The sequence below is a fragment of the Prunus avium genome, chromosome 2 (genome assembly GCF_965620075.1).
Source record: "Prunus avium chromosome 2, drPruAviu1.hap1.1, whole genome shotgun sequence".
Classification (NCBI taxonomy): domain Eukaryota; kingdom Viridiplantae; phylum Streptophyta; class Magnoliopsida; order Rosales; family Rosaceae; genus Prunus; species Prunus avium.
Window position 1 is genome coordinate 29,828,648 of NC_142285.1, and position 19,944 is coordinate 29,848,591.

The 19,944-nt window shown below is 38.2% G+C and overlaps 2 protein-coding genes and 1 long non-coding RNA gene across 6 annotated transcripts; 1 reads left to right on the top strand and 2 right to left on the bottom strand.

Moving 5' to 3' along the window:
• Positions 1 to 165: 165 nt before the first annotated feature.
• On the bottom strand, positions 166 to 19,889 carry LOC110755425 (lysine-specific demethylase JMJ29-like). 2 transcript variants are annotated; one of them, XM_088249314.1, is made up of 14 exons: positions 19,108 to 19,889; positions 18,910 to 19,025; positions 18,138 to 18,234; positions 17,864 to 18,014; positions 17,330 to 17,389; positions 17,029 to 17,092; positions 16,208 to 16,937; positions 14,338 to 14,667; positions 13,491 to 13,931; positions 3,140 to 3,212; positions 2,959 to 3,044; positions 2,210 to 2,329; positions 1,516 to 1,577; positions 166 to 1,364 (listed from the first exon to the last, which is right to left on the bottom strand). In XM_088249314.1, the coding sequence occupies exons 1-14, from the start codon at positions 19,717 to 19,719 to the stop codon at positions 302 to 304; spliced, it is 4,005 nt and encodes a 1,334-aa protein (XP_088105440.1). In that variant the 5' UTR covers positions 19,720 to 19,889; the 3' UTR covers positions 166 to 301. The 2 variants fall into 2 exon arrangements, with proteins under 2 accessions (XP_088105440.1, XP_021812315.2); XM_021956623.2 differs by lacking the exon at positions 17,330 to 17,389 and having other exon boundaries at positions 19,108 to 19,888.
• LOC148296812 (uncharacterized) lies at positions 7,126 to 7,802 on the top strand. Its single transcript, XR_015833944.1, has 3 exons — positions 7,126 to 7,189; positions 7,461 to 7,596; positions 7,775 to 7,802. It is a non-coding gene; the product is annotated as an uncharacterized LOC148296812 (long non-coding RNA).
• On the bottom strand, positions 7,831 to 12,414 carry LOC148296813 (protein FAR-RED IMPAIRED RESPONSE 1-like). 3 transcript variants are annotated; one of them, XM_088249317.1, is made up of 3 exons: positions 10,824 to 12,414; positions 9,805 to 10,515; positions 7,831 to 9,473 (listed from the first exon to the last, which is right to left on the bottom strand). In XM_088249317.1, the coding sequence occupies exon 3, from the start codon at positions 9,462 to 9,464 to the stop codon at positions 8,097 to 8,099; it is 1,368 nt and encodes a 455-aa protein (XP_088105443.1). In that variant the 5' UTR covers positions 9,465 to 9,473; positions 9,805 to 10,515; positions 10,824 to 12,414; the 3' UTR covers positions 7,831 to 8,096. The 3 variants fall into 3 exon arrangements, with proteins under 3 accessions (XP_088105443.1, XP_088105442.1, XP_088105444.1); XM_088249316.1 differs by having other exon boundaries at positions 7,831 to 10,515; XM_088249318.1 differs by lacking the exon at positions 7,831 to 9,473 and having other exon boundaries at positions 9,566 to 10,515.
• Positions 19,890 to 19,944: the final 55 nt, after the last annotated feature.

Here is a 19,944-nt window from a genome sequence, read left to right on the forward strand (position 1 = left end):
GACGCATCTGTTGAACCTCTGAAGCTAAAGAGGGAAAAACATGAGCAAAATGAGAAGAGGGATAAGCCAATGCTTCATGAATAAAATCTCTAACCAGAGTTTTAAGATTGGAGATCATGCAAGAAGAAATACCAAGCCGAACTGAAAATTTGAATGTTGAGGACACAGCACAGAATGGGAATTTGATTCCAAAATCAACTGTCATTGATTAAGTACACTAAGACAAAAAGTGAACCATTGATCCAAAGTTTGCACACATCATTCAAGACAAGAAATCCTAAAATTTAAAGGTCTTTGGTCTTCATCTGCTGGGAGGATGTTGGATGCCAGGCTCTCTCGGGTGAGTTGTGAAACCAAGATGGGAAGATAAATTCAATAAATCTGAACGTATGCGCTGGAATTCAGGATGCTGCACTCTATCTCTCTCTTCCATTGTCTGTTCAAGATGTGAAAGGCGCTCCACGAGGCCATCGAGATGCTGCACCACCGTAACAAGATCAACAGTGGTGTGTTGAAACTGTGATGATTGTGAAGGCTTCTCCACAACAACTACCTCTTCCTCTTCTTTCCGTACTTGTTGTAGTCCTCCTTCCACCTCTCTTAGTGCATGTCCAATGCTACGTCGTTCAACAGTGGACTGTGCAGGATGTGAGGAGGATCGCTGCTCCTCAGAACCTTGGACCTCTTCCTCATCACCACTTCCTTCTTTCTGTCCTCCAGCTTCTTCCCCTCTCCATGCATGTCCGATCTTACATCGTTCAACATGGGGTTGTGAAGGCTGCTCCTCAACAACTAGGACGACCTCCTCTTCTACCATCCCTTCTTGCTGTGCTCCAGCTTCTTTGTCTCTCCATTCATGTCCAATTCTACGTCGTTCAACAGAGGGTTGTGGAGGCCGCTCCTCAACAACTTGGACCTCCTCCTCTTCTACCATTCCTTGTTTCTGCGCTCCAGCTTCTTCCTCTCTCCATGCGTGTCTAATTCTACATCGTTCAACAGGGGACTGTGAAGGCTTCTCAAAAACTTCGACCTCCTCTTCTCCCATTCCTTCTTGCTGTCCTCCAGTTTCTTCCTCTTCCAATGCATGCCCAGTTCTACCTCCTTCAACAGGGGGCTGTGAAGGCTGCTTTACAACAAATTGGACCTTCTCTTTTTCCATTCCGTCTTGCTGCTTTACAGATTCTTCCTCTCTCCATGCATGTACAGTTCTGCATTGTTCAACAGGGGCAGGTGAAGGATGCTCTTTAACCAAGTGCATTTCCACTTCTTCAACCATTCTGTCTTTCTGTGTGGGCTGCTTGTCAACAGCTTGGACTTCACCCTCTTCTGCCGTTCCTTCTTGCTGTCTTTCTCCAGATTCATCTCTGCATAAATGTGTGACGCCATGGAGCCCCAAAAATAAAATTCAAAGACGAAAATCCAATAAAACAAGTTAGAATTAACCCTATGTTCAGATTCCATTAATACATAAACGCAATATCTAAACTACACATCAACTTATACTAGTTCACTAACCTCATATTTTGATCCAAATCCTTCACAAGCCATCGCACAGAATGAACAATCATTTTCTTCACCTGTTTCAAGAGGATCAGAATAATAAGCCCTTTATAACAAAAAAAATATTTCGCATCAAATAATTATCCTGTGTCCACCACAATATCCTAGCCCTCTGTTCCAACCGGAATTGTTTTGAAGTTAATGGTCACTTAGGTCTTATCTCTGTAATATACCTCCAACAGAACATGAAAAAGGAAAAACCAACTGAAACAGGCATACAATATGGTAACAAAAACCTCAAAATTACACCACAAATCATTAACCTAAAATGAATATAACCTCCCTCCCTAAAGCATTCACCTAAAATGAATACAAAAGCATTTAAACCCCCCCTCCCCAAAAGCATTCAACTAAATTGAATACAAAAAGCATTTAAGCATTCACCTAAAGGCAAGGGGCTTGTAGCTTAAGTGGTTAAGAGCATTTATCCCTGCATTTGAGGTCTTAGGTTCAATTTCCCCCTCCCCCAATATGGCTGGTATAAAAAAAATGAATACAAAAAGTACACAAGGAAGCTTCTTTAGGCAATAATGATTGAATAATCATACCAACCCACAGAATGAAAAGGCCACTTACAACTCATATTATAACAAGTGACATAAGATTGGCGTGATTAACCAAACATATTTGTTGACAGAAGATGGCGTACCTCCAATTTGTCCTCTTTAGCCCTATGATTTTGTGGAAGTGTGCGGAATTCATCTGTCAACCGTATGCACTCCCCAACATTTTCAGGAGAGACAAATTCAAGTGCTACTTTAATGCAAGACTGGGGAGAAAATTAGTATTGTCAAGATTTATGTATATTTGATTATGGAAATGGACCAATCAATACAAAACAATTTCATATTTCACAAACAGAGCAATAAATTTTTACATTGACCATCAAGCATTTTTTAAATCTGAGATGATGTGTTGTGTGTTCACTGCAAGATTGATAGGAATTCAGTACAGAGACGGCCTATGAATGATAAACAGGACCCAGAAAGTCTCAAAGATACTAATTTTTTCTTTCCAATTTTACATAGACAATAAATATATCACCCTCGAAACTGAAAGACTTAAATGAAGGAACGGGTCTCTTTATAACTTATCAAGAAAGCTAATAAAGAATATCTTATTCCATGTCATGAGGAGTCAAATGGGGTAGAAATAGCTTAAATGAAGTGGGTAGATGTAGTTAAAAAAAAAACTTTTGAACACAGAGAAAAATGGATTTGTTTGTTGCTTTTGAAAATTGTTACACCATGGGTCCTAGCTTCAAGCCTCCAACCCCAAACCAAGGCCAGAGTTCGAATCCCTCCTCCCCCATTGTCCTCCCTTGTAACAAAGAAAAAGAAGTGAAATGGTACACCATATATGGAAGGCAAGCATTTATCTTTTTGTACTACAAGTTACCTTCAAGTTTCTCACTTGGTGTGGACATCCTGCCGGAATTAAAACAGCATCCCCCAGTTTTTGGATAAATGTCCATGGTTCAATTCCTATTAGATAGCACAACAGCAAAAGATATATAATTTGAAACCCAGATGGATTATAAATTTCAATCCAACTATACAAAGATATACAATGGAGCAACCATATTCTTCCTTGAGCTTCCTTTTGTGCTCCAGAGTCAGATAAAAGGTCTGATCATGTATGGGATGAATAACCTACAAAAAGAAACTAATATATAATGAAACAATGTTCATATAAACAAAAACATATCAATAACTTTCCTTTTTTGAAATACTAATTCAAATGGGATACAATTTTGCAATTGGAAACAGTAGAAAATAAGATGCAGAAAATTTCTGATGATTGATTCATCTCCAATGTGAGGTATTTATAGCTATACAAAGAGTAGAGATGCAGCTGTACTAACACTAACACAGCTGTAAAGATAGCAGCTGTACTAGCACTAACATAGCTGTACAAACAGCTATACTAACACTCACTAACACAGCTGTACAAACACAGCTGTACTAACACTACACATTCTAACACTCCCCCTCAAGTTGGTGCATGGATATCGCACATGCCCAATTTGTCTAGTGAAGAGTAGAGTTCTCTGCTAGAAATAGCATGAGTCATCATATCTGCAAGTTGGTCTTCACTCTTTATATACGGTACTCGAATGACCTTTTTTTCCAAGTAGTCGCTGATAAAGTGTCTGTCAATATCAATATGCTTTGTTCTATCATGATGTACTGGATTATTTGCTATCTCAATGGCAGCTGTATTGTCACAATATAGAACCATAGGCTTCTTAGGTTCAAACCCGAGTTCCCTCATTAGAATCTTTAACCAAAGAAGCTCAGTTATGCCATGACTGAGTGCTCTATACTCTGCTTCAGCGCTAGATCTTGACACAACCCCCTGTTTCTTACTCCTCCAAGTTACAAGATTACCACCGACAAAAGATACATAACCTGAAGTTGATTTTCTATCAAGTTTTGAGCTTGCAAAGTCAGAGTCAGTGTAACTTTCCACATCTAAATGCCCATGTTTTGAAAACAATATACCCTTGCCTGGAGTATACTTTAAGTACCTGAGAATTCGATCCACTGCACCTTGGTGTGCTTCACTTGGATTATGCATGAACTGGCTGACAACACTAACGGCATAAGACAGATCAGGTCTTGTATGAGCCAGATAAATCAGCTTTCCAACCAACCTCTGATACCTCTCTTTGTTAGTAGGTATCTGATCTGGATAAATTGACAATCCATGGTTAACCTCCATTGGAGTATTAATAGGTTCACACGCCAATTTTCCAGTCTGTGCTAGTAAATCAAGAACATATTTTCGCTGAGATAAGAAGATGCCTTTCTTAGAACGTGCAACTTCAATTCCTAGAAAATACTTGAGAGATCCCAGATTTTTCATTTCAAACTCTTTGGCCAAGTAACTTTGAAGATTCTCAATCTCCTGTTCATCATTACCTGTAACCACCATGTCATCCACATAAACAATTAGTAAAGTAATCTTGCTGCCAACATGTTTAAGAAATAGTGTGTGATCAGCTTGAGACTGTTTCAAGCCATAGTTTCTCATGGAATGACTGAACCGGCCAAACCAGGCCCTAGGTGATTGTTTAAGACCATATAAAGCCTTCCTTAACCTGCAAACCTTTCCCCCTTTAGGTGTAAACCCTGGAGGAGGGTCCATGTAAACCTCTTCTTGTAGATCTCCATGTAGAAAGGCATTCTTGACGTCAAACTGTTTTAGTGGCCAATCTAAGTTGGCAGCCAACGAGAGAAGAACTCTGATCGTACTCATCTTGGCAACAGGAGCAAATGTCTCCTGATAATCGATCCCATAAGTCTGGGTATAGCCCTTTGCCACAAGTCGGGCTTTATACCTCTCTATCGAACCATCTGAATTTTGCTTCACTGTGAACACCCACTTGCACCCCACAGTTTTCTTATCTCTTGGTAACTCAATCATCTCCCATGTAGAGTTTTTCTGAAGAGCCTTCATTTCTTCTACCATAGCAGATTTCCATTTAGGATCATCAAGGGCTTCCTGAAACTTATTAGGAATAGACACAGAAGACAATTGTTGTGTAAAAGTCAAATGAGACTTGGAAAGACGGTGGTATGAAATATAGTTGGAAATGGGATACTTAACATTGTTGGATGAAGGGAAACCCAATTTTTCAGGAGGGTGACGATCACGGGCAGGATATCTTCTCCCGTGGTCCTCATCATGTGGAACCAAGGGAGTTTCTAGTGGAGCTAAATGATCATATTCAGATAATGAGTCAATATCAGAAGAAAGGGATAAGATAGGGATAGAAGTATGTACCTGAAGATCAGTCCCAGAAGAATCAGTCGATTGGTTGGTAGGATCATAGAGAGGAGGATCCAGAGAAGGAGGTGGCTGTTTCTTTTTTCTTCTTTCAAATGTTTTCAAAGTAACAGGTTCATGTTCAGCTAATATCTCCCCCTCACCTTGAGTAGGGAGAACTTTAATTTCAGTTTCAAACCACAACTTCTCCTCATCCGTACTTCTAATCTCCCCCTGAAGAGGGGAAGTTGTGACTCCCCCTGAGAAATATGATTCCTGTTCACAAAATTCAACATCCATAGACACATATGTCTTACCCGAAGGAGGATGAAAACACTTATATCCCTTTTGAGATGGGGGGTATCCGAGAAAGATACACTTAAGGGCACGTGGATCTAATTTGTCCCTGTGAAGAGAATGAACATGGACATAGCAAAGATTTTTGGAGGCAAATTAAGTAATGAAGGGATTGAGTGGAAGTGAGACAATACTTTGATGGGTGTTTGATAATCAAGCATACGAGTAGGCATTCTGTTAATGAGGAACGCAGCAGTCATGACAGCATCAGCCCAGAACTGTTTCGGAACTTGCATAGTAAAGCATAAGGACCGAGCCACATCGAGAAGATGGCGGTTCTTACGCTCTGCTATACCGTTCTGTTGGGGTGTGTAAGCCGTAGTTGTCTGGTGGATAATGCCATGCTGCTGGAAGAACTCAGTAAGAGAAAGATTGACAAACTCACGTCCATTATCAGAATGAAAAACCTGAATTTGGACATGAAACTGAGTATTGATTAGTTGATGGAATTTAGGAATAATAATACTAACTTCACTTTTAGATGTCATCAAATAAACCCAACACACTCGAGTGCAATCATCAATGAAAGATATAAAATATCGACAACCTGAAGAAGTAGGAGTAGAAAATGGTCCCCACACATCAGTATGAATACGAGAAAAAGGAGTAGTACTTTTATTAAAGCTTGGTGGAAATGAGACCCGATGATTTTTCGCATAAATGCAATGTTCACATCGAAGACTAGAAACTGAAACATTAGCAAATAGATGCGGAAATAAGCGTTCTAGATAGATAAAAGAGGGATGTCCTAAACGGCGATGCCATAGCAGAATTTTTTTTCGATCTAAAACTGGATTTCCAGTCACCTGAAAACCACATCCATATTGAATTCAATAACGCTACGGGCACCAACTTATTTACCAACTTTTGGATACCAACACATGTGGCACATGATATGGCAACACATGTCATCTGCCATCTCATCTATTTTAATCACATAATTTGTTATATAAATAAAAGAATTTCACACAGCAAAAATAAAAACAGAAATAAAATAAATTAAAAAAATAAACCCAGCCATTTAATATTTATCGTCCTTCCGTCTTCCTCCTTCGCAAAACCCCCCCCCCCCCCCTCCTCTTCTGTGAAAAACCCTAGAATTTCAACAGTTGGCAGCCACCAATTGAAACTTCTCAAATTCAAAGCACCGAGCCTTTGTGGTTTAGCGTTAAACCACCTTCTTCCTCTCTGAAAAACCGTAGAAATTTAGCAAAAGAATCGAAGCTGTCATCGCACCATTCTACACAACCACGATAACGTCGTCCTCTTCTGTGAAAAACCCTAGAATTTCATTTTCCAGAAAAACACACAAAAACTCAATCTGATTTCTATTATTATTTTGCTCAACAAATTCTCTCCTTCTATTATTATTTTGCTCAACAAATTCTCTCCTTCTAGTAAGTCTCAAATGCTGAATAATAATTAATACTCTTTTTGCAGGACAGCACCTTCTCTTGGAAAGCTTTTCATTTGCAAGGTTCCTTTACGTGTCATTTCCAAGGTAGGGTTTACCATTGTTCATAGACATTTGCAAGGGGAGATGGAAAGGTTCACCCGGAGTATCTGGATTGACACATTCCTCTATTGTTGTTTATTTGGTGCTCTTTTGACTTTCAGAGGTGTTTTCATATTTGTGAATTCAGTAAATGCATGCGTACATATATTGAAAGTATTCCACATGATTTCTTCTCGAAGAATTATCGCGATAATATTTTCTTTTCAGATTTCCTGATGATTGCAACACCTTCTAATTTCTTTTTCTTTGCATTTAGAAGTATCTTGCTGAGCTGAGGTATGGAAACAGAAAGTACTTTGGTTAACATCCATATTGAATAGCGGTGAGAAGAAACAAGATTTCAAAATCGGATGCTGAACCTGAACACATAATGTATCAGAAAACACATGAAGGTAAAGCTCTGTGCATGATCTTTTCTTTGCCTTTAATTTCTGGAGGGGTCTTAAATTTTGCCATTAGCAATTGGAATAATGGTTGTCATTTACCGACAATTTAAAGTTGGGGACCTCTAATCACTTGGGATAACCTTTGGCCATGCCATTCTTTGATTCTGTCTTGTTTTATGGGCAGGTATCAATGTTGGGGACCTCTAATCACTTAGCTTGCATGTCTCAGACGCTGAATTTGAAGTTCATCGACAATTTCTCAGAAGCTTATGAGAGTTCTTTTTATTTGCAAGGTTTCTTTACATGAGCTTATTTGCAAGGTTTCACCCACACAATTTGAAGTTCACCGACAATACAAACTTGATTAACAAAATGGAGTATTAGAACTCATGGAACTTTTATTGTTTTGATTAGTTATGAAGTTTGTCCCACTACGAAAACAACTATAAGTACATAACTAGAATTCTTAGATTTATAATCGCAATTCTGTAGTTGGTGCATTTTCGTCAGTCATTAGGATGACCATATCTGTAGTCGCTACATTCTCCACTCCCGGAAGTTGTTGAAATGCATCCACACGCGCTTGGTACCTCGAGTACAAATGTGTTATATGTTTTAGTGAATCTATTCCAACTTTCTTCGAATTCCTCACATGTTAACGAATCATAAACGATACTTTTGAAGGAAGACTTGATAGGCTCGTATTGTGTGTAGCTTTTGAACTTCTCAGGTATCTTTTTCATTATATGCCATAAGCACCACCTATGTCGTGTATTAGGGAAAACAATCTCGATTGCATTTTGCATAGCTCTATCTTGATCTGTTATTATTCCATTGGGAGCACATCCAGACATACTTGTAAGCCAAGATTGAAATAACCATGTAAATGTTGGAGTATCCTCATTAGAGATTAATGCACATCCTAGCAATGTCGAATGCCCATGATGATTCACCCCTACAAAAGGTGCAAATGGCATGTCATACTTATTTGTTAAATATGTAGTGTCAAATGTCACAACATCACCAAACTCCCTATATGCAGCTCTACTTCTTGCATCTACCCAGAACACATTCTTTAATCGACCATCTTGGTCCAAATCCATAATATAAAAGAAATTTGAGTCACTACTTTGCATCTTCATGAAATATTGTTGGATTGCAATAGCATCACCCTCTCCAAGCCGTAATTGCCTCATTTTTTGAATATAATTTCTACAATCTTTCTCCAGAAAGGGTAATTTGTCATAGCCACCTGCCTCAAAAACAAAAGAATTATAATTTTTATTCGGTCTTATCCCAGCTCGATCATTCACTTCTATCTTTCTTTTCATATATGGCTTGATTGTTCTGCTACTTCTAAAAAACCGAGTTTTACTTGGAGTACTGAGCTCATGATTATGCTCAAGCACAAAAGAGCACACCTTCCACTTTCCATCAAGGCATATACATGCTCTAACTCTAGCCTGACAATCTGTTTTTGTTATTGGATGCAACTTAAGGGAGTTCCTTGAATTACACTTTGACTTTCCGGAACGTGAACATGCCAAAGTCAAATATTTCAGTTCCCCACCATCTCCCTTACTTGAGGTTCTTATAGTAACTTCAAACCCCTTTTCTTTCCCATAATTTTTGTAATATTCATCTAGCTCTTCCAATGAATCAAATATTGCTCCAACCTCTGGGTCCTTCACTTTATTTTTCATATTTGTTGGATCTTCCATTTCATTCACAGCACTTGAATACTCTTTCAAATTAGCTGCATCTTCCATTTCATTGAGTTCATTTGAGTTCTCTTCCAAAAATTTTGTATCTTCTATTTCGTTGAGCTCACTTGAATTATCTTCTAAAGATGTTATATCTTCCATTCTATTCATATTTTTTTCCTAGTAAGTGTTGCCAAATAACTCAAATTAGAACCCTTACAAACCAAATGTACAAAAAAAGAAAAAAAAAGAAAAGAAAAAAGAATAACTCATATAAAAAACAAACATCAAGATTATGCAATCATTCGTAAGGACATATTATCAAGTCATCAAGATTTAGGAGTATTTATGTCATTATGAATAAGCTTATGCAACCATTCGTAAGGGTCCAACAAGAAAAACGATGCCATTGCTGCAACTAATTAAGCTTAATGCTATTGTAGAACGTATCTGCATATATTCATGTCTATTTGTATATGAATCACTGTCTATTATATGCTCAAGTACGTACCTATCGACGACGTTATCGTGGTTGTGTAGAATGGTGCGATTACAGCTTCGATTCTTCAATAGGACTGCTAAATTTCTACGGTTTTTCAGAGAGGAAGGTGGTTTAATGCTAAACCACAAAGGCTCGGTGCTTTGAATTTGAGAAGTTTCAACTGGTGGCTGCCAACCGTTGAAATTCTAGGGTTTTTCACAGAAGAGGACGACGTTATCGTGGTTGTGTAGAATGGTGCGATGACAGCTTCGATTCTTCTGCTAAATTTCTACGGTTTTTCAGAGAGGAAGAAGGTGGTTTAACGCTAAACCACAAAGGCTCGGTGCTTTGAATTTGAGAAGTTTCAATTGGTGGCTGCCAACTGTTGAAATTCTAGGGTTTTTCACAGAAGAGGAGGGGGGGGGGGGGTTTGCGAAGGAGGAAGACGGAAGGACAATAAATATTAAATGGCTGGGTTTATTTTTTTAATTTATTTTATTTCTGTTTTTATTTTTGCTGTGTGAAATTCTTTTATTTATATAACAAATTATGTGATTAAAATAGATGAGATGGCAGATGACATGTGTTGCCATATCATGTGCCACATGTGTTGGTATCCAAAAGTTGGTAAATAAGTTGGTGCCCGTAGCGTTATTGAATTTGAGATTGCCCTGCCCCATCCAAGTAGTAGAGACCCCCTCTCTCCTTACCAGTACCAATCGTCATCTCCGTGAGACGATCCTGAAAGATACAATGAGTAGAAAAAAAGGTTACTGAGCAATTTAAACTGTTGGTAATTTGACTGATAGAGAGAAGACTATTAGAGAGGTTAGGAACATGCAAAACAGAAGATAAAGGTAAAGTAGACGAAAGTGATAGGGAACCAGCCCCTTGAACTGGAGTGAGAGTTCCATCTGCAACCTGAACTGAATGACGAGATGGACAGGAAACAGAGGTGAACTGAGATGAGTCACTAGTCATATGATCGGTTGCCCCTGAATCAATTATCCATGGATTTTTAGAAGAAATAAATGACACTTCATTCTTACCTTTACCGAAATAAACCTGAGATGGTTGTGGTGTGTCAGTAGAGACTGAGTTAGCCTGGGAGGACTTTTTTTCCCTTGCGTTCAGCCTGTTTCAACTTGAACCATTCTGGATATCCTACAATTTTCCAGCAAGTTTCCTTCTCATGACCCTTACGATCGCAATGAGAACATTTTCTCTCTGAAAATGTTGAAGAAGTCTGAGGTGTTGTAGAAGTAGTAGTTTGCCAAGGTTGAGCCCTATGAACTGCCAAGGCTGAAGCTTCTGGGGTTCCTTCGGCAGCCATGGTGACCTGGCGCTGTGCTTCTCTACGAACCATAGAATAAGCTTCATCAATATCAGGGAGAGGTGATGTGGCCAGAATACATCCACATACTTGATCAAGATTATGATCAAGTCCAGCAAGAAATGTATAGACACGTTCTTCAGAGATACGTTTCTTCAATTTGGCAAAGTCCAATGGATTCTCCAAGTCATTTGGACGACGGAAGTCAAGCTCCATAAAGGTGGAATTGAGTTCCGTGAAATAGATGGTCAATGGTCGGCCATCTTGACGCATCTGGAAGGATTTCTTCATCAACTCGTAGACTTGGGAAGCATCATGATACGTTTTCTTGACGGTATCCCAAACATCTTTAGCGGTCTCACAATGAATAAAATTCATCATGAGGGCAGGGGCCATAGAATTGATGAGCCATGACTTCACTAGTGCATTTTCGGCCATCCACTTCTCAAATTTAGGATCTGAATCCTTTGGTGCAATCCTAGTCCCAGAGATGTAACCATATTTTTCACGGGCAGCAATATGCATCTCAAGAACTTTGGACCAAAGACGGTAATTGGTGCCATTGAGCTTTACCCCAATTGAGGAAGGTGTATCTTGCTGAAAATTCATCACTGGGGCAGATGTTTCAGCACCAGGAGAATCTGAATTTTCTGATTTTTCAGCCATAATAGCAGCGGAAATTTGTGTTTATGGTAGAGATAAATAAAAAGGAAATTTCTGATGTAGAAGTTCAGTCTAGCTGCAACTACAGAGCATACTCAGAGATTTCAGTAAGAAATGAAAGAGAGAACACCAAGGTCAGTATACCCTTGGTGAAAAAGATAGAGATCTGTGGTAACACAAAAATAGGAAGGAATAAGAAAGTAAGAGAGCAAATTAGTATGCTCTGATACCAAGTAGAAAAAAAGATGCAGAAAATTTCTGATGATTGATTCATCTCCAATGGGAGGTATTTATAGCTATACAAAGAGTAGAGATGCAGCTGTACTAACACTAACACAGCTGTAAAGATAGCAGCTGTACTAGCACTAACATAGCTATACAAACAGCTATACTAACACTCACTAACACAGCTGTACAAACACAGCTGTACTAACACTACACATTCTAACAGAAACCAAAGCTAACAATAATCCTATTCCAAATTAACTCTTCCTCATCATGCTTGTCCTCAAGAGAGCCAATACAGAACATCAACAAAGATTCAACCAAATAAACCCCCAACCACAACATAAACAGCTTCTAGGGAACATCCAAACAAAGCCAAACACCTCCAACAGATCTGTCTGGTGAACCTGCAGTGCTAAAAATACATGGTCCAAATACTGTGCCTCCTTTGCACACAACACGCTAATGTGCATGCACAGGACCTTCTTCTCTGTAAGATGTCATAAGTGAAATTTTTCAGCTTAGTTGGGACACCGACCTTGAAGAAAAGCTTGAATGAATCAAAGGGAGGATCCACTAGACTCTAATTTGCAACTTAGTGCTTCATTATTATTATTATTATTATTATTATTTATAACTTAACCCTTTTCTGAATCCTTTGAAAAATCCAAAACTGTCAAATCAGAAAGGTCTTTTGGAATTCTGAAATTTTTCAGTCTGAAGTAAAGTGTCTTTGGAATTTTGTAAGTTTGTCTGAAGGCTTCTATTCTAATCTCATCTATCTGAAAATCAACCCTACTTTTGAGAAATGATAATTCAAGGTTTATGTAATTTTACTTTTCTACGTCATAATCATAAAGATAGCAGGCCAAAATGCGGGCCGAACATTCTCTCTCATTCAGAAGGTCGACTCTTGGTTGGCCATTATCATGTTGTCGGCCATTATCATGTCTTGTTCTGAATAATATATTTGTCTGCATATTTACATACTCATTTGCAGGTAGGGCCATGATAATTCTAATTCATTTGGTTTGCCCTACTGTAGGAGATCTTTAAAGGCTAACATCCTATTAGTCTTTCACAAAGAAGAAGATTGGTGAAGGGCATGAGAAGGATAGCCAGTATTCCATGATTTCTATCTTCTTGTCTAGTCCTGGTCATCGCTCATTTAGGTCTATTAAATTCAGCCAGCAGTTGAATCCTTGTCTAGTCTAGAAATACCATCACCATCATGTGTCCTTTTCTCCTAGAGAACATATTCATATAACCAACCCTTCCAAACTGGTTCATACTCATGTATGGGCTCTGTCTAGAAATAAAAGCCAGTTGAGTTTTCTTATTTTGTCACATTTGTTGAGTTGTAAGAGTTAGGGATGCTTATGTATTTTTGCTCTTGTATGAATTAAATATGGGCTGAACCTTCACTGTCTCTGTCTCTCTCTCTCACTCCTAGCTCAAATACGTCAACCATAACAATTAATGAGCAATTAATTACCTGTGGAAGCGGACAACAGTAGGTATGCCTGAATTCCTTGTAGTGCTTCCGGAGATAATCCTGCAGCTTAGGAACATCTTCTCGCCGGAAAATGTCCCATAAAGCACCACCGTCTACATTCTTTTCAGACTTGGATCCCTCTGTAAAACTTCCAGCATTCAAACTAGAAACACAAGAATCACCATCAGGTTGAACAGCTGGATCAGCCAGCCCTTGAAAAGCTGCGCCCTTGTTTTGATTGTCAACTTCAAAAAAAAATTGCTTATCATTTGCAGCCCTGCCACCGCCACCCTTGTTACTACCAACATTGTCATTCACTGTCCGACAATTTCCAAACATTTCCCTTCTGTCTTGTTCAATGTGCTTTTTTTTCAACCTTTTCATAGTTTCAATGTCCTTGGGAGTAAGGGTAAATTCGGCAGTATGTGTCAGAATATTCACCTGAAACAGGTTATTCAAGACAACATATGTTGACAGTTACAATGTGCAGAAAAGCAAAGAAAAAAAAACCTCGATCTTGCAAAAAGCTAGAACTAAATATACAGTGATTTCTGACCAGAAAAAAAAAAGGCCAAAAAAAGAAAATTCAATAATGCAAGTCTTACATACAAGTATAACAAACCTCAAACCAGATACAGAATAGCAAACTGCAAACCAGCTTTGCTAGATTTTCACTACAAAATTATGGGCAGGGAGTAAATTTTTTTAAAGATACATACCCAACTGAAAACTCCAACCTATAAGAAAGGTCAGATGGGAAGTAAACACAGCTATGCGCGGCACCTACACCGCCCCACCCCACCCAAAGAGAAAAAAAAAAGTAGAAATGCAAAACAGCCAAACTCACCACATCACAGGAATTGCAGTGAAGCTTGGTTACAGAATCTCCACGTCCAAGCTCCTCGGAAACACCATAAGCAATATATGTCTTTGGCCCCATATCTGGCTTTACACATTTCTTGGGCAATTTAACAGCAAGGTTCAAAAAGCCTCTGTGAGGATGAGTATATTCCTTAAACGGCAAGTAGCAAATAAACTCAGCACAGTGACGAGGAAGGCGCTCCTTGAAAAAGTCATCCAGGGATGGATCGTTGAGTTTTAGCATCTGCGGCCACATTTTCCGATCAAAACGGCCTTTCGAATATCCAGTAAAAAACTTGTGGATACCAATATCTAGCTGCATTCAAAATCAAATTTATATGAAAAATCAAAATCAAACCATCAAGAAAACTTTACATTCTTTAATTTTCAATTAAAGGGTGCTTGCTATATCAGAACAAAAAATGGAACGACGTTTCATCAAGAATTCTTCTTTCTCCTAAGAAAAAAGGCCAACGTTAAAATCAACTGAGGGATTATCAAATATCTTAAGAGACTACACAAACAGAAGCAGATTAGAAATAAAAAGCAATACAGTGAACAGAGGATTTAATTAGAAATGGTTTGAGATAAGAAAACCACTGGTCATAACCACCCTTATCATCAATTTAGACATCAGAGGGAGGCTGGTGTTGCAAAGAGAGTAAAGATATTTACCGGAAAATCCTCTTTAATTGGTTAACCTTCCATGCTAGTCTAGGGGAAATCTTGCCGGTTATAAATATTTGCAAGTGTCTAAAGGCATGACATGAACTGAATGAATTGAATTTTGCTCCCAGAATCCTTCTTTGGCCACTACCTTTCTTCTGCAATATGAAGGTATTCTGTGAAACCAAGGGTGGGTGTGAAACATATGGTGTGAGTCCCGACTCTGCTATGATCTCTATTAACTTCTTTCCCTCCATCAGTCCCAGCCTACAATTTCATGTTTCTTGAATTTCTTTTTTTCTTTAATGATCAAGTTCATCCACACTTTTCAGTTATTTTCCAGCAAACTAGCACAATCTTACCTTGTTCTTCGTTTTATTTCAAAGCCTGAGTTTAGAACTTGCATTAAGTTTGAACAAACCCAAAACTCTAAGGGGTCTAATCAGTAATTGAGCTCTCCTATATTCAGAGTTTGAGTGAAGTGTAATTTAACTTGATTTCATGCAAAATTCTTATTCTGAATTTCTTAATACATGGATGGGTGAGCATACTAATTAGCTTTGACTTGGTTCATAGTTAACTAATCCATCATCACTCCATCTATATTATTTTTGGTCTTCCTCTTTCCTTAATGAATCACACACTAAATAAATGTCTGACACATGAATAAACAAAATATCGTATAACTCACAAGTCACGAGCAAAGAAAAATATATTATAAGAAATTATAATTTAAACCAGTGACCAATATATGCTTATTTAAACTGCACAAACCAGTAAAAAAATGAAACCCCCATAAAAGGTTCAACCTGAAATTGATGACAACACCTGTACATATATTTCTTCTTAGCATTCCCTTGCTAGAACTTAAATAGTGAACCAGATTAAGAACATCAAACCAACCAGTAGTTAGCAATTGAACAAATAAGTACAAACAATACTGATCAATTGTTTTTCGTACAAGAAATAAAAGTTAACAAATAACCAGAAACGAAAGATAAACATATAGCCATAGTACAAGGTACAAAAGTTTGGTGGATAAGAGATCCACCAACATTCTGATAAAGAAATCATCAAAACAAAACCAAATTACAACTGTCCTCAGTTGTATGTTCAGAAGTTCATCCTGCATCAATCCAACTGACCTCACACCAAAAAGTACTGAGGAATTAAAAGTCATAACAACTGACCTCACACCAATCTAAGCAATCAATGGCCTTGACTTCCAAATGTTTCTTATGCCTAGTATGTTTCATCTGACGACAAGCACGCCACATGACCGTTGGTTCCCAGCTTAGACCTGATGCAGTTTCAAGCACATTGCTCACAATCACAGGCTCACCTCTGATCCAATGACATTGAAAATGCTTAAGCTCCTCATGTTGGATATCTCCAGCCCTTGGACAGTACAAGAAGTTGTCATCAGAACCCTCTCGAGAAGCTGCTTTCCTTAACTTATTGCTGCTCAAGTCAAGAACACCTGCAGAATTAGAACATGAACACCGTTGTGCAGAAGTTCCAGCCGCGTGTGTAAATTTGTAAGTTTGGGCAATTTCCTCTGCTTTCTTAACCAACTCTCTGATATCATTTTCAGAAAACATGCATCTCAATTCTAGAAAACTATGACCGCAACCATCCTTGTTCTCTGGGGGGCAAAAAATACTTCCATCTAAATTTGCTTTCCACTCAGATGTTGAACCTGTACGACATGTGTGGCTAGTTTCTGAAGGCAGTTCTACAGTGTCCCAATTTTCACCATGCAAATAGTTTAGGCCCTGATTGATATAGTCCATAATCACTTCCTCCTCACCTCCCAGCAGGTGTCCATCTCGAATCTCTCGGCAACAGATGAGGCAAAGATCATATGAACATATAGGACAGCTTCTGTGTAAATCAATAATAGAAGTTTTGCAGTTGTTGCTGAAAAAGAAAACAAAAAAGTTAATATTGGATCCTTAATAGGTATACGGAACAAATCTATAACATAATAAATTTCTGGTAAAGGCTCCACCAGTACACTCGATCACCATAAGAGGAATCTGATCTTTGTATCTTTAGCTCCGAAAGAGATAGCCCTGTCCCAATGGACATCCAAAAAGCAAATTACAAAGATGCAGAAAGTTTTGTTAATATTTTGTGTTAGGTCTTAGGTGATAAAGATAATAATATCACACTGATCACTTATTTTGCGAATTAAAGAACCAATTTCACTTTTTTTTTTTCTACAATCAGAAGCAACCCCAAGGAAGAATCAAGAAATATCCACTAGGAAAATCTGAATAAAACAAATTAATGTAACATAAAGAATATACCTATGTGTGCCTGTGTGTGAGACAATGTCATTTGCAAACCTGCTACCTTTCGCCCAAAATCTGTTCATGCAAAGCCATCTTCTAATCTTACATCCCACACCCAAAATAATTATATTTATGGGGGGCAAAAACTCTTCATTGTAGTCACTTGAACACAAAGTTATAAATCCTTTTCAAAATATTAGATGACATTGGAAATTTGGGAACTTTTTTAGGTGGGGTGTGAATCGTTATAACAAATGAAATCTAGGAAATGTAAGAGCTGGTAAATTAAGCGGATAGTTTAAGGTCCATTAAGGCTGGTACTATAACAGAGGAAGAACACGATGTATCGTAATCAAATTTCAATAGGAAGTTTCAATACTTTCCTTTAAATACAAAGAACTTCTGTGTGGGTTTGTTCTCTTGGTTCCAACAGTGTTTCAAGTAAATTCAGTCCCTGTTTTTGCAGTTCTTGGACTGCACTTTTATTTGTATCATCAACAAACTCCATATAATAAGTTCCTACACCTGTCTGACAAAAACAGAATATACCTTGTCTCCTAGCCTCGATCTCCATCTCAATCATTTGTTCATCATTAACTCTTTTCAAGAATGGAAGCAGTACTTGGAGCAAATACTTTGAGTGCTCAACCTTTTTATCTTCGCTAATGCAGAATTGCAGCTCGCTAATGCAGAATTGCAGCTGACGCATTAAAATTTTTTACAGTAAAAACCATAAGATTTTATCAGACTTCACATAAATAACATATGAAATGAAGAGGCATGAGGTGAAAATCAGGAGATGTCCCCAGAAGGTTAAACTGACTTTAGGTACATCTAAGCGTAAGCATGCTTTGCAATTGCAATTTCCACGGCATACAGGACAAGCCTCAGCAATAGCATCCTCTGACATCTGAGGATACCTATACAGTAAAAAACTTCTAAATAAGTAGTCATAAAAACTATGTAAAGAAAAACTTCAAATATCAATTCAAAATATTTGGAGTATTACAATTACACATAAAAAGAGACTTCTCTCAGTACTAGATCCAGTCCTAACATACCCCAGGTCCCACCCATTAATTTAAAGTTGATTCTAAAACCTTTATTAACAAATATTGAGCAATTTACAGAGTAAAGGAAATTAGTTTTATGGGAGTGCATCTATATTGCTTGATTACATACTTAGTCAAACGCATATAACTCTTACCTTTATTAACAAATATTGAGCAATTTACAGAGTAAAGGAAATTAGTTTTATGGGAGTGCATCTATATTGCTTGATTACATACTTAGTCAAACGCATATAACTCTTTTTTTTCGGTAACAGCATATAACTCATTTTAACTAAAATTACAATAGCAGAATGAATTAGTACTTGGGCTAAGAAATTTATATAATTTTCCAAAAACCTGTTCAAAAACAAGTTGCTGGAAAATTAAATCCACAAACGTTCAAGATACATGTACTGGATTTTACTAATAAAACTCACTTCAAAGAATGATGGAAGTCCAACAAAACTAATTCAAAAAATCAACCATCTTTACAAGTTAGTAATCAGAAGAATCAATAAGATAGATCAAGCAAGTAATCCATACCATTTTTTTAGGCAAGAGATACAAAACCGCTTTCTCTTGCACCTTCTGCACCGAACAACACTGGCCTTGTCATTCCTCTGACATTGATGGCACATCAAAGACACCTCCTCAACAAACTGTTAGATCCAAAATCAGAAGTTATTACATAATCACAACAATAGAAAACAATCACAAAACAGAGAATTACAAACATCATACTTCTGCACTCTTCTTATTAACAATACAATTCCCACTGACAAACTTCTCCACTCCCCTTTCAGATGCCTTAACTTTCTCACTTTTCTTACTCTGTCTACCACGTTTCTTTGCTGAAGCTCCTTCAACTTCCTTGCCACTAAAACCAGTACTTCCTTGCCCTTGACCTTCTTGAGAGTCCAACTCACTAAAGACATAAACTTTCTCATTCCCCAGACCCATTGAATCCCATTTCTCATCACTCCCAGTCCGATTCTCAGAACCCATTTGGCATTTCTTTCTACCTCCATCACCACCTTCCCCAACTTTCTCAGGCACCAAATCTCTGTCCCTCTTCCTCCGCCCACTATATTTCTTCCAAGTCGGAGCAACCCAATTGCCTTTACCCTCCTCCCATTTTGTTCCATCCCCACCTTCCACAACTTTCTCACCCGCCAAAGCTCCACCACACTTCTTCTTCTTCAAACTCAAAGCAACCCCATCACCTTCTTCACCTACCCATTTTGTCCCACCATTTTGATTTTCCAAAAAGCCCTCTTTCTTCTCTAAACCCCCATCATTTTCTCCAAAACCCGCTTCTGGGTCTTTCCCTGACCTCTTTCTACCTCTGCCCATCACACTCAACTCAGCACCAGCTTTCTGTTCTATCTACCGCTGAGAAGTTGAGACCTTGAGCTACAGTCGCCCACCGTACAGATGCTACTGGGAGCTGGGAAGTTTTTCCTCCATTCTCAATTTTTATTTTAATATTTTCTACTCCCTCAGCTTGTGTTGTACTTGTACTCAGTTTCTCATCCTCCATTTTCTCTGTGCGAGTGTGTCACTGTCAGGTGTTTTTCC

Coding starts and splice junctions, on each gene's coding strand:
- LOC148296813 (XM_088249317.1), bottom strand. CDS start 9,464: ATGAATAGAATGGAAGATATAACATCTTTAGAAGATAATTCAAGTGAG.
- LOC110755425 (XM_088249314.1), bottom strand. CDS start 19,719: ATGGGCAGAGGTAGAAAGAGGTCAGGGAAAGACCCAGAAGCGGGTTTT. Junction 18,015..18,137: donor TACGCTTAGATGTACCTAAA/GTCAGTTTAACC, acceptor TTAATGCGTCAG/CTGCAATTCTGCATTAGCGA. Junction 17,093..17,329: donor TCACACACAGGCACACATAG/GTATATTCTTTA, acceptor CCATTGGGACAG/GGCTATCTCTTTCGGAGCTA.